We start from the raw sequence: 13,495 nt of genomic DNA, 5'->3' as shown, positions 1-13,495 counted from the left end.
AAAACTCTTTCTCAGGACTCTCAGCCCCTCTTCCCTCTCTTTCTCCCTTCCCCATGGCTTCAATTTCTGCATCCGCAATATCTCTGGTCACCTTAATTTCTATTCACACCCAGCTTTTTTGCAAACTGTCCCATTGTTCCCTTTTGTCCCTCTTCAGTACTGTTCTGAGTTTAATTCAATCTCCAGTCCCAACCCAAAAGATGTACCTGCCAATGTGACTGAATTTGATAATAGGGTTTTTATAAAGGCCCATGTGAAAAATCACGGGGACAGATGCCAGTCAGATATGAGCGATGTCCTTACAAAAGCGGGATATTTGGACCCATATAAAAGGGGAGGTCCAATTGCAAACCAGGCATTACTAAGGCACCTAAGCTAGGACTGAGGCAGGAAATATAAGTCTCCATAGAGACCTAGTTTGAAGCAACCTTGCTCACAGGTAGTTTTGTGTTCTAGCCACCAGAACTAAGAGACAATAAATTTCTCTCACCTGAGCCACTTAGTTTGTGATTCTTTGTTAGGGCAGCACCAGGAAAGGAAAGCATAAGCCAAGAAATCAAGGAAAGCAATTACAATGCCTCCATATTTTTTTGGTTCCATATCTCCTCATAGTAGAGTCAATCAATCAGTCAATCAATGAAGGGCACTTGATCTTGGCTCTCACTGTCCAATCAGCTAAAGGTAGGGGTGTCATATGACAGGTGGTATGATGGCCTTTAGATCTGCCTTTTGATGGAACACAGGGGAGGCAGCTCTCTCGGTAGGAAGCAAGAACATGGGACACCATGACTGGGTGCCCCAGCCATGGAAACAGTGCGGGGTAAGAGTGAGATGGCTTTCTTGAACCAAAGTGTCTCAGTGACAAAGTCACAAGAAAACAGCATTGTAGACTCAGCCTCTATGAAGTCGTCTTGCTTTGTCCCTTGTTAAGATGTTTTTCCTGGCTGAAAGGCAAAGATGTTCAACTGGAAACTGTCCACTTAAACTTGTGTCTAGGCTCTTCTTCAAGTAGGGGAAGTTTATCAAGAGGCTTTCCCTGCCTGAGAGTTCTCATGAGATAGATGCAAAGGGGGAAACTATCTAGCCAGCAACAGACCTACTGCCATGAGGCACTGAAGGTTCTTCAAGAATTTTCCTACCTCAGAGCTTTTTTTCCCAAAACTTCCTGATGCATGGGCCTCAGCCCTGGATCTATGAATGTTTACTGTCCAACCTGCATTTACTTACTGCCAGACCCTTCAGGTAAACACAGATGTGCCTTATTTATACCTAGTCTTAGCACCTACCATTGAGAGATAGGGTGACCAGAAGAGCTATTAGTTTAAAATGTAAAGCAAAGGGCCCAATGCAGTGAGAGAACTGCACCCACTGCAGAAGAAATAACTATCGAATTTAAAGTCTTAATTTTAAATAGACTTTGAACTTTTTCCCTCCCTCTCTCAGTCTATAGAGGGGCTGCTCTGCTTCAGGTGGCCTTGCAGAGACCCCCTAGGATCTTCATCACCCCTTCCCTTTGGTCTCTCCCTTCATGGGTTCCCAGCTCTTCCAAAATGTATGTGTTCAATGGGAAAACAGAAGGTCTAAGCAGAGAAGGGACTTTCCCAGGGTTTCAGGAACAAGAGAGCAAAACCTAGGGGTGCTCATTCTCTGTCTCTGAGCCAGGCACTGGGGTAGGCTCCAGAGATAAGAGGAAAAATAAATATGAGGGAATGACAGGCTCATGATAAGGGTGGAAGGGATGGTGGGGGGTGGAGATTCCTGTGGCAGCAGCAACCTGGAGATAATATTTGTTGAGCCCATATTGGCATTAGAATAATGCCAACCTTTGAACATATTCTGCTTATTGTCACATAATCCTCCTCCCAACTGCCAGTGGGGAGAGTTGTCATCCTCTCACTACACAAATGATGGTCCTGTTATTCTAGCAATGAAGCCTTTCTTCAAGGGAAGTCTTTGTTGCTGCTATTCTGATTTGGGGACACCTCCTGGGTGGTGCTCTGGGAAACATTTGGGGTGCCAAGGATGAAACCTGAACTGACTTTATGTAGGACAAGTGACTTAATTCACTATACTATTTCTCTGGAAATTTTATTTGGAGTGCCAAATAAATTAGATGAAGCTTAGGGTGTATTATTTCCCTTGTTCTTTCCTATTTGCCACAGTAATCTAAAGAGTTTTCTCAGAGGGGCTAGTGTAATAGTGCAATGTGAAAGATACTGTTTTGCACATAGTCAGCCTGGGTTTGATCTGCATTCTATGTGTTCCCCCAAACCCACAAAGTGTCATTCAGAGAGAAGAGCAAGGAGTAACAAAAAAAAGATGAATTTTCTCAGACCTGAAATTTTTCTTGCTTGATGGTTAAAGCCCATCCATGTCATCCAACTCATGGATTTATTCAAGGGCAGAGGCTATAAGTTGGATCTCCCTGTGACTCTATGTACAAATGAGCATGGAAGAAGGCAAAGGGATCAGGAAGGATCACCCAGGGAATGACTGCTACTACTGCCATTGCCATTGGTATCTCCTGATATCAGGACTGTGTCCACTCAGGGCACTCCTATTGAAAAATGGGAGTCTTTCGTTCACAGTTTTAAAATACCATTCCAGAGAACACACTTACCTGAATGACTTGGGTGGGGTGAGGTGAAAAGGAGCCAGTGTGCAGGTCCTTGGAGGAAAGAGGCAGTATACCGAGGAGAGGTGTGGTGTTGGAATTATGTACATTGGAAACCATCAGTAATAGGACAGAATCACAAAATCACAATCAATAATAAAAATGTTTTAAACAATTGTAACACAGGAGCTTTTGGTGGGTATAGTGAGTCCTTTTTTTGTTTTTAGGAGTGGGAGTTTGGTCCACATCTGGTGAAGCTAAGGGGTTACTCCTGGCTTAGGAATCATTCCCAGCAGTGCTTGAGGACTATATGGGATGTCGAGGTTTAAACCCAGGCCAGCTGCATGCAAGGCAAGTTCCCTCCCCACTGTCCTATCTCTCTAGCCCTGCTGTGGTGAGTCTTATACAGATATATGTTAGGCTGCTAAGCTTTTATAATGTGGTTTTTAAATGTAAATATTATGGTTTTGATTATATGTTTACATTAATGCTGACTATTATGGCTTTGGTATATATAGTTGCACACTTCATCACCAGAGTGATCAAGACCCTCCACCAGTTATCTTACCTCCAGTCCAACTTTTCCAACTCTCCTTCCCTAAACCTGCTATTCTCAAGTCAGTAGTACTTTATCCACTGTTTATTATTACTAGAGTATTATCTATACCCTTGACTTGTTTCTCTCTTGTTACAGATGAGAAAGATCACTCAATATTTGTCCTTCTCCCTCTAAGTTATTTCACTCAACATAATTCCTTTCATTTTCATCTGAATTGTACAAATGGAATAATTTCATTTTTGTTTGTGGCTGCACTTGTATCTATAAGTTGGTAATTGTATTTTTGACAATTCCAAGATCAAACCAGGGGCCAAGGATGTTGAGGAGTAATTCAGAACCTAACACATCCTCTGCCCCTGAATTTCCATAATATTGTAAAATTGTAATAAATCAGTTTTAATTTAAAAAAAAGAGAAACAGTCATTCCTTTAAGGCACATCTTCATGCCAGGCTTGTAGTGGGCTTTATTAGTGGACTTTATAACCCTTCCTCACTTTCCTCCTACCAATCTGTTCCCTACCTCTGGGTACCCCAAATCACCTTTCGTCAGAGGGGAATCATGCACTTAAAGAAACCAGCCCTGAAAGCCAAGTGGCTGAGTGTGGCTTGAAGCTGACAGCTTCATAGTTTACCTTAGGAATTCTCCATTCCTCTCCACTTATTTAATTTAATGTCTCATTGTTTCATAATATTCTCAGGACACTTGACACTAGAAAGGCCTTTTAAGTTCTCAGAAATAGGATCTTTAAATTCAGCACCACATTGGTGCACTTAAGTGGTACATTAATTTTCCTCTGTGTGAAAAAGGAAACGTCTTCAGGAAATTTAATAAGCCTATCCCCCCAATAGTCTCTCTGATGTGGCCTGCCACCCCAGTCTCACATCCTTCAGCAAGCCCCATAGTTGCCCCCTACTTTTCTCTTTCTGCTCCTTTTGTAGCTACTTTATCTGGGCTTATTTGAATACACAGTTCTTTTTCTTTCCCTCATCCTGTCCTGTCCAGGATTTATCCTCTTATTAGGAAATGAGTCCACAGGCAGTGACAGCATGGGCTCCTCTGTTGACCTAGAATGACTCTAAAGGGGTGTTCTCAAACTTGTTTTCATAAGATTCCCATTCCTGGAGCAGCTTCCCATGGATCTGACTTCTGATCAAAAGGACTTGGAAGTCTGGCTGTCACCTCTCCCCTTTCAGAAACACCCATCATATAGAAGCATTCTCAATTCCTGAGAAGTTCTGTAGTCCAGAGGGCTGTGGGAGTCTATATGACCCAAACACTAAGCACAAGAAATACGTTTTAAAGCCCACCTAGGAGACAGCAGTTTGGAGGAGTCCCATCACCATAAGTTTTTCTGGAAGCTTCCTAGTCCATCATTCGAGACTCTTCTGTCTCTGGAAAGGAGACCATACATATTCTGCTGATTCCACTCAGAATATAAACCAAGTTCTCTGAAAACCTTCAGGAAGGTTTTCTTTTATATATATACCAAAGCATTGTCAGCTACTTGTGCTTTCTTTGGAGATAAATAAAATTAAACAAAAAGGATGGGGGTTGAAGAGATAATACAGCAGGCTTGCCTTGAATGTGGCTAACTTGGGTATGATATTTGACATCTCATATGATTGCCCCAAAACTGCCAGGAGTAATTCCTGAGTGCAGAGCCAGGAATGGCAGAAAGGAGGGTAGGAAGGAAGAATGCAAGAAAGAATGAAAAAAGAGAAGGAAGAAAGGATGGAAGGAAGGAAGGAAGGAAGGAAGGAAGGAAGGAAGGAAGGAAGGAAGGAAGGAAGGAAGGTAGGAAGGATGGAAGGAAGGAAGGAAGGAAGGAAGGAAGGAAGGAAGGAAGGAAGGAAGGAAGGAAGGAAGGAAGGAAGGAAAGGAAGGAAGGAAAGGAAGGATGGAAGGAAGGAAGGAAAGGAAGGAAGGAAAGGAAGGATGGAAGAAAGGAAGGACGATAGGAAAGAAGTAAGGAAGGTAGGAAGGAAGGAAAGGAAGGAAGGAACAGAAGGTAGGAAGGATAGGAAGGAAGAAAAGAAGGATAGGAAGGAAGGAAAGAAGGAAAGTAGGAAGGAAGGAGGAAAGGAAGGAAGGAAGGAAGGTAGGAAGAAAGGAAGAGAGGAAGGGAGGGAAGAAGGGAAGAAGGGAAGAAAGAAGGAAGAGAAGAAGAAAGTAAGGGAAGAAGGAAGAAAAGAAGGAAGAAAGAAAGGAAGGGAAGAAGGAAGGAAGGGAAGGGAGGGAGGGAGAACTCATGTATGGCCTGAAGTATGGTCTGAATATTGCATTCTGGAGGTCTGGTCAAAGACAGACATCAAACCAAGCCAAGCAATTCTTAGAGAAAAGGATGACATGAAGGTTTCTGTACTCGGGAATCAAGTCCTTCGTTATTTAGTTGGCCCTGCTTGATTCCTCTTCTTTTTTTTTTTTTTTTTTTTTTTTTGGTTTTTGGGCCACACCCAGTAACGCTCAGGGGTTACTCCTGGCTATGTGCTCAGAAGTCGCTCCTGGCTTGGGGGGACCATATGGGACGCCGGGGGATCGAACCGCGGTCCGTCCGAGGCTAGCGTAGGCAAGGCAGGCACCTTACCTTTAGCGCCACCGCCCGGCCCCTTGATTCCTCTTCTAACTATGACTCCCACGTTTCTTTTTTTTTAAGTTATCTTTATTTAAACACCGTGATTACAAATATGATTGTAGTTGTATAATTTCATGTCATGTGAAGAACACCCCCCTTCACCAGTATAAGATTCCCACCACCAATTTCCAAAATCTCCCTCCTCCCCACCCCACCCACACCTGTACTCAAGACAGGCTTTCTATTTCCTTCATTCATTCACATTGTTATGATAGTTTTCAGTAGTTATTTCTCTAACTGCACTCATCACTCTATGTGGTGAGCTTCATGTCATGAGCTGCACCTACATGGGAAGATGGGGGAAATAAGGGTTGGGACTGAGGCAGTAAAAGATTAAAAATGAGCTTTGTAAGGGTAGTATCAAGGTCACAAACTATATGCATACAATACTATCAATAGGAGACCAAAGAGAAAAACTTTCCAATGACTGTCCCAACATAAATCAGTGCTAGAATGACCCACCCTCCTCCCAAAGCACATTCTTATTACTGTAGGAAGAGGTACAGGGAAAGCCTGAGGACCCCTATAGAGCCCACCTGGACTGGCACCCAGGGAAGGCCTGGAGTCTAAGGGAAAAAGAGAGGGACGGAAGGGGGCCTGCCAAGCATCCCAGCTCTCCCCAGGCTAGGAAGAAGGCCCCCGACATGGGGACTTCCAAACCCCATACCTGAGAAGAGCTGGCCTTCAAAATTAAAGGGGAAACCAGAAGCCAGATATCTGCCTGCCCTCCTCCCCATGCACCTCCCCCTGGAGTACGGAAGGAGGAGGGAAGCCTGAGAACCCATAAGGATCCACCTGAACCCACTTTTGACCATCTGAATCTGCACCCAGGGGGAGCTGGAGTCCAGGGGAAAAAGGGGGACGGCTGGGGGCCTGCCAAGCCTCCCAGCTCTCCCCAGGCTAGGGGTCCTTCTCTTTTTCCCCTGACTCCAGGCCTTCCCTGGGTGCCAGCTCAGATGGCCAGAAGTGGGTTCAGGTGGACTTTAGGGGTCCTCAGGCTTCCCCCCTCCCTCTGTACTCCAGGGAAGAGGTGTATGAGGAGTAGGTTGGGCAGATAACTGGCTTCCGGTTTTCTCTTTGATTCTGGAGGCCAGCTCTTGTCAGGTATAGGGTTTGGGGAGGCTCCATACCGGAGGCCCTCTCCCTAGCCTGGGGAGTGCTGGGAGGCTTGGCAGGCCCCCAGTCGTCCTTGTCTTTATCCCCTGACTCCAGGCCTTCCCTGGGTGCCAGCTCAGATGGCCAGAAGTGGGTTCAGGTGGACTCTTAGGGGTCCTCAGGTTTCCCCCTCCCTCCATACTTCAGGGGGGAGGTGCATGGGGAGGAGTTTGGGCAGATATCTGGCTTCGATTTTCTTTGATTCTGGAGGTCAGCTCTTGCCAGGTATGGGTTTTGGGGAGGCCCCATGCCGGAGACTCCCACATTTCTATCAATAACGCTTTCTTTGAAAGATAAGTGTATTCCCAAAGCTTCACTGAACTTGAATTTTAGTTAATTTTCACTTATTTTTGTTTTTATTCACAATTAGTGCCAGTTTTTTTAGTTCATTTATTGGCAGTATTTCTCTAGATTTCAGGACTCTCTCCTCTGGAAAATTCCATTAGTCATTTTACAAATGACCCATGGGTTTTGTTTTTGCATGTGAAACAGGGAATCTGAAAAAGGTACAGTGCTGGAAGAAGGTGATATAGATTAGGCTTGTTTTCTATAACCTCCCTAACCCCAAATTATAAATCCACAGAAACATATTGTCTCAAAGGCTTGGAGGTTCAAAGTTCAAGATGGAAGTGTGAGCAGATTGGGCTCCTTTGGAGCTGCTTCAGGCCCTGGACCTACCACCTGGTACTTTTCTGTTAATTTTTGGTATTAAAGACACATTACCCCAATCTCTGCCTCATTTTCATACTATGTACATTCTCTGGATGTGGCTGTCCAAATCTCCATGTTTTATAAGGACCTCAGTTATGCTTATTTAGGGGTCCTTCTCTACTGACCTCATGTAAACTTCACTAATTTGGTCATGAGCTCAATTTCTAGTCACATTGCCTCTTTAGACAGTGATGCTTAGTATCTAAGGTCCTGGGATTAGAATGTCAACACAAGAACTTGGAGGTGAACACAGGTCAGCCCCTCATAGTTCTGTACACATTCTGTGCCACAGTATTTAGGGAAGTCCTCATGTTGGAAGTGGCTGAGTAGAGGCAGGTTGAAGAACAGGTGGGTACACAAACAAGATCTGATGAGCCACTTCTGCAGCATTCTAGCACATTCCAGAAGAGCCCAGATTTTCCTCAAACCTCTCTGACAGGACAGTCAAAGGCAGTAAAAAAAAAAAGCTGGAGCTGTGTTTGTATAAAAAGCAAAAGTAGGGGCCGGAGAGATAGCATGGAGGTAAGGCGTTTGCCTTTCATGCAGAAGGTCACTGGTTCGAATCCCATATGGTCCCCCGAGCCTGCCAGGAGCAATTTCTGAGCATAGAGCCAGGAGTAACCCCTGAGTACTGCCAGGTGTGACCCAAAAACTAAAAAAAAAAAAAAAAGGCAAAAATAAAAAGAGGGATTGGAGCTATAGTAGAGTGGATGGATCATTTGCTTTGTATATTGCTGACCTCAATTTGATCATTGGTATTACAAATGATTCCCTAAACACTGCCAAAAGTGAGTCCTGGTCCAGGAGTGCAGATCCAGGGGTAAACCTGGATTTTCCAGATGTGCCCCATAAAACAAAAAATAAAAGAAAGAAAAAAAATAATAAAACTGTTCTGTTGGGATGTGGCTCTACAGGGTTTATTGGGAAGTTGGGAAGTTATGGAGTAAACCCAGACCCTAACTATGGGTTACTGCAGGAGACAGGCACAACTTAGGGGACGTATGGCACTAGCTCATGGCCAGGATAGCTCTATGTGCCAAAAGGACAAGAAGCCTTAAAGAGGAGGTGATGTGCTTACTTGATGTGTTAAGGGCTCAGAACATTTTAGGTAGGCTGGAGAACAGATGGTTTAAGGCAGACCCTGGTACCTGTGGGAGTCCTGTGACATCCTGGTCATGTGAGAAGCTGAAGTTTACTTCCCTGCCTCAGATTCAGTGTCCTCATGTATAAAACATAGCTAGGAGCACAAATGACCTCAGAGTAATGCTCCATCATTCATGGTGTTGGCTTGGCCTGAGCTAGTGAAAGTTAGTCATTACTGGGGCTGGGCTTGTGACTCAGCAGTGGCGTACTTAGCTTTCCTGTGTGAGGGCTGGGTTCAATCTGGAACATCAGACCAAAAGAAGAAAGAAAAAGAAAAAAGAAACATATATATAGTAATTACAGCTGACTACTTTTAGTGAGGGTAAACTGAAATGCTATGGGTACTGTGCCTTTGCACAGCAGGTGCTCAAGAAGCTGCATCTGCCCCACCCAACCCCCACACACTTTAAGATCAGCTCTGACAGAGCTCGGGTGTTCTAGCAGAGTATGCAGTAAAGGGTAGAGGACTGTACAGAAAAGCATTTCAATGACTGGAAAAATGACCTTTTTTCAGATACTCTTTAATCTGTATATTGACCTATTTACTTGTAATTGAATTATACCAATTACTTGCAATTGCAATTATTAAACCATATGTTCCTGAGACTTTTACTTGACTCCATTTTATTAGAAAATTATCCAGCTTTGTAGTTACTCTCCTGGTGGTTCATAAAATATGTCCAGGCTGCTGCCATGTGAATGACAGGCATCTGTTTGCTTCAAGAGAAATTTTCAGAAAAGTGTGTCTAAGAGTTTTCTCTTTCTGGTAGGTCAGAAACCACGAAAACTCAGAAATCAAAAACAAACTCTTCTGCAATGTCATACAGACGAGAACTAGAGAAATACCGTGACCTGGATGAAGATGAGATCCTTGGAGCCCTGACAGAGGAAGAGCTCAGGACACTGGAAAATGAGCTAGATGAACTGGACCCTGATGTAAGTAAACTCTAGAGGGAAGCATGTTGACCCTGGAGCAGAAACAGTATTCATTTCTGGGGAGGAATAGATGCTGACTTCCCAAAACACTTCCAGTTCCCTCCTTAGAATAGTATTGCCTTTACAGAAGTGTGAGGTGTGGGGGGAGTGGTAATTAATCAGAGTTATCAAAGGTAACAGAAATCATAGGATATATTTACATATGAAGAGATGTTTTATCAGGAATTGTGTCACATGGTCACATGATGAGGAGTCTACAGGGAAGAGGCCAGGAGTACTGGTAACACAGTTCCAGCTTGAGTCCAAAACCCGAGATCCAGCAAAGTCAATGGTTGTAGCTTCATTCCAAGGCCAATAGTCTCAATATCTAGAAACTGACAGTGCTACATTTCAAGACCAAAGGGGGAAAAAAAGTCAGTTCAAGGTGGTAGGGAAATTGCCTCCTACTAATGGGCAGGGCAGCCTCCATATTGTCAGCTAATTGCATAGGGCTTTGTCCACATGAAACAGGGCAATCTGTTTTACTCCATCTACTGAATGAAATGCTCATGTCATCCACAAACACTCTCACAGACATTCGCAGAATAAGATTTAAACAGATGTCTTGGCACCCTGTAAAATTGACACATAAAGTTAACCATCCATCACAACTCTTGTTCAACTTGGCACTGGCACACATCTCTTTAAGCCACACTTGTCTCCATATAAAGACAAGAACAAGTTCAGAATTCTGCCCAACTTGATACAACTTTCCTGTATACAACCTCCTAGAAAGGAAGTAAAGTTCTTGAGTCATGTTTATATTTCTCCTAGTTATCACATTGGCCAAGTATTATAATTAACAGTACTTAAATGCTATGACATGAAAATTTATTGATGTGAAAGGGCTTAAGAGGAGAGTGAAGAAAACACAAATAATTGCTTAATGTGCACACACATTTGTATGAGAAAACAAGAGGGAAATACTAATGACAATTAGTCTACTTCTCCAAATGGATCACATAGTTGTAAATGATATTTGTTTCGATCTTCTTCATCTTCTTCTATGTTCCCTTTACTTTTTAGCAGGCATCTCTGCTCATTTGGTTTTTTTCTGAAGGACTGAGCCATTGATGGCCCTGCTTAAGTTGAGTTCTTGTAGTTTTCCATTGACTTTAATCTCAGCATATGAATATTTTAAGGAAGACCTAAAACTCTTTTGAATTGCAGAATATGCTTCCTCACTTCCACTGTAGAATAGAAGGGCAACTCTGCTTGGTAATTTGTACTCACACCAGCCACTACATAAACTCCTTCTCTGTCTTTTGATGAAAGGTGTGGGGAGTCATTTGAAGTTCTTGACCTGTGGATCATTGTATTTCCTGGTGGAAACATTCATTCCTAAGGAGCTTACACCTCTAGGTCAACATAGTGTTCTGCTTCAACATAGGGGCAGGAAACATAAATTTTGACAGTGGGCTAACTGGGATAATGGTGAATGGCAGCCCTCCCATTTCCACCTGATTTCTGGACCCATGAGTTCTTTCTAGATCTCAGACACTGTTTCAGAGCATATGTAACTTTCTCATGGCTCACCCAAATCTTGCAATGTGTTGCCACCTAGTTGGCATTGTAGCTGAGTTTACAAAACCCTATTATTCCATGATTCTCTTGAGACAATTGCTTCTGATAGTATAGAAGATGTATGTATCATAAGTACAATTCCCCATTCCAGGCTCCTAGGTAAATGCCTGTATGAATAAGATGGATAACAAATGTTATTTAAATTTTTATTAAATAAATGTTAAATTTGGGCCTGGAGAGATAGCACAGTGGCGTTTGCCTTGCAAGCAGCCGATCCAAGACCAAAGGTGGTTGGTTCGAATCCCGGTGTCCCATATGGTCCCCCGTGCCTGCCAGGAGCTATTTCTGAGCAGAAAGCTGGAAGTAACCCCTGAGCAATGCCAGGTGTGGCCCAAAAACCAAAAAAAAAAAAGAAAAAAAAAAGAAAAAAAAGAATAAATGTTAAATTTAATTTAATTTAGGTTAATTTATTTATTAATTTATTAATAAATAAATGTATTAAATTAAATGTTATTTAATTAATTATTTTGCTGTTAGAAATGTCATCGTTAAAAATGGAAGTATTGGGGCCAGAGAAATAGCACAGCAGTAGGGTGTTTGCCTTGCATGCGGCCAACCCAGGAGGTACCTGGTTTGATTCCTAGTTTCCCAAATGATCCCCCAGCCTGCCAGGGGTGATTTCTGAATGCGCAGCCAGGAGGAATCCCTGAACACCACCGGATGTGGCCTAAAAACTAATCAATCAATCAATAACTTTTTTTTAAAAAATGGAAGTATTGGGGCCAGAGCAATAGTTCAGCAGTTAGGGCACTTGTCTTACACATGGCTGACTCTGGTTTGACCCTTGGCATCCCATATGGTCCCTGAGCATTGGCAGGAGTAATTCCTAAGAGCAGAGTCAGAAGTAACCTCTGATCATAGCCAGGTGTGACCCAAAAACTAAAAAAAAAAGTTTTAAACCCTTTTAAAAATGATGTTGCTCAACTGTAGTGTATTGGTAATCTATGAAAAAAAATTTTCATGCCATTTTACTAACCTTCAAAAAATCACAGCTAGTGTACAGGGAGACTAGTAAGACCCATATCAGATCAGCAGTTAGATATCCCACTCTATTCTGGCCCTATCTTTTATGCTCCTTATAGATCTTGGACCAATTGTTGTCCTCAATGCCCCCAATCATAAAATAAAAGACACTTTCAAGGCCACTCTTCTTTTCTTACAACCTGACCTATTTATGAAGTTGAGAGAATGGCTTCTTTCTAGCTAATTCAGAATCCTTATTGGTCCTGGGCCTCACAAAATGAGAAATCCCCCCAACCAGATGTCCTCATCTCTATATTCCTTACTTTTCCCATGAGAATTTAGGCCACTTGTGAGTATTAGTGACTGTAGGTCAGGGGTATAGAGGTTTATGCACTGGGTCTCTCCCTGCTTACCAGTAGCCTGGGTTTCAGTAATAACAAGTCACAGACAGAAGCAAGACATAATTAAGCTCTGGCTTTTTTTGTTATACAAGTATATTGTTTTAGCCTAGATTACTGGCCCATAGAATTACAAGAACAAGCAATTTTAAAAAGGGAGAATAATGGGGGATTTGGCTACTTCTAGTCAACTTGTTAACTCAATTATCTTCCAGGTGCCAATACACAGTGGCAGCCTCCAAAAGGGAGCCCTGGCAGGGATTCTGACCTTCCGGTGCTTGTCTGGGGGAGCAGGCATAAAACACTAGGTCTTAAACAGGAGCAGACAGGGAGCTCAGAGAGGGGATTAATTTTTACTGATGGGAGGCTCCACAGAGCAGGGAATATTGGAACTGGGCCCTGGATTTTTCTAAGTCATGAATAAAAACAAAGAATTCTCTAGGTCAAGTATAGGCCATGAGCAATGTCTCTCATGCAGAAGTTATCAAGGGATGGAGAAATCTTAGTGGTGTTTATGAACAGTTTGGCGAACCTGAAATAGGGTTTGGTTAGATAATGGGAAGTGGGTGTGGAGTTGGAGAAAGGAATTTGCCTGACCTATTGAAGAGTTTAGAACCTTCTTTATAAGCTCAAGTAGTAGCTCATGTGGGCTTGCAGGTTTCAAGCACTGACCCTAAAGACAAATAAGCTGGACGAAGAGCCAGGAAGATGGGTGAGAGGTGGAAGAGACTCTGTGGGAGCCCCCAGCCTCCTGTCCAGC

At 43.1% G+C, this 13,495-nt stretch overlaps 1 protein-coding gene across 1 annotated transcript in view; it reads left to right on the top strand.

The window, feature by feature from the left end:
* The first annotated feature begins 9,602 nt into the window (after positions 1-9,602).
* The window catches only part of TMOD1 (tropomodulin 1), a 59,129-nt gene continuing 55,236 nt past the window's right edge, over positions 9,603-13,495 (top strand). Inside the window, exon 1 of the mRNA XM_049784164.1 lies at positions 9,603-9,751. Coding sequence (XP_049640121.1) covers positions 9,632-9,751 — 120 coding nt within the window. The 5' untranslated portion in view covers positions 9,603-9,631. The remainder of the gene's footprint in view (positions 9,752-13,495) is intronic.

This window comes from Suncus etruscus, chromosome 1 (assembly GCF_024139225.1).
Source record: "Suncus etruscus isolate mSunEtr1 chromosome 1, mSunEtr1.pri.cur, whole genome shotgun sequence".
In the NCBI taxonomy this organism is placed as follows: Eukaryota; Metazoa; Chordata; class Mammalia; order Eulipotyphla; family Soricidae; genus Suncus; species Suncus etruscus.
The sequence above is the reverse complement of the archived record's forward strand: the minus strand, read 5'-3'. Positions and strand labels throughout refer to the sequence as shown.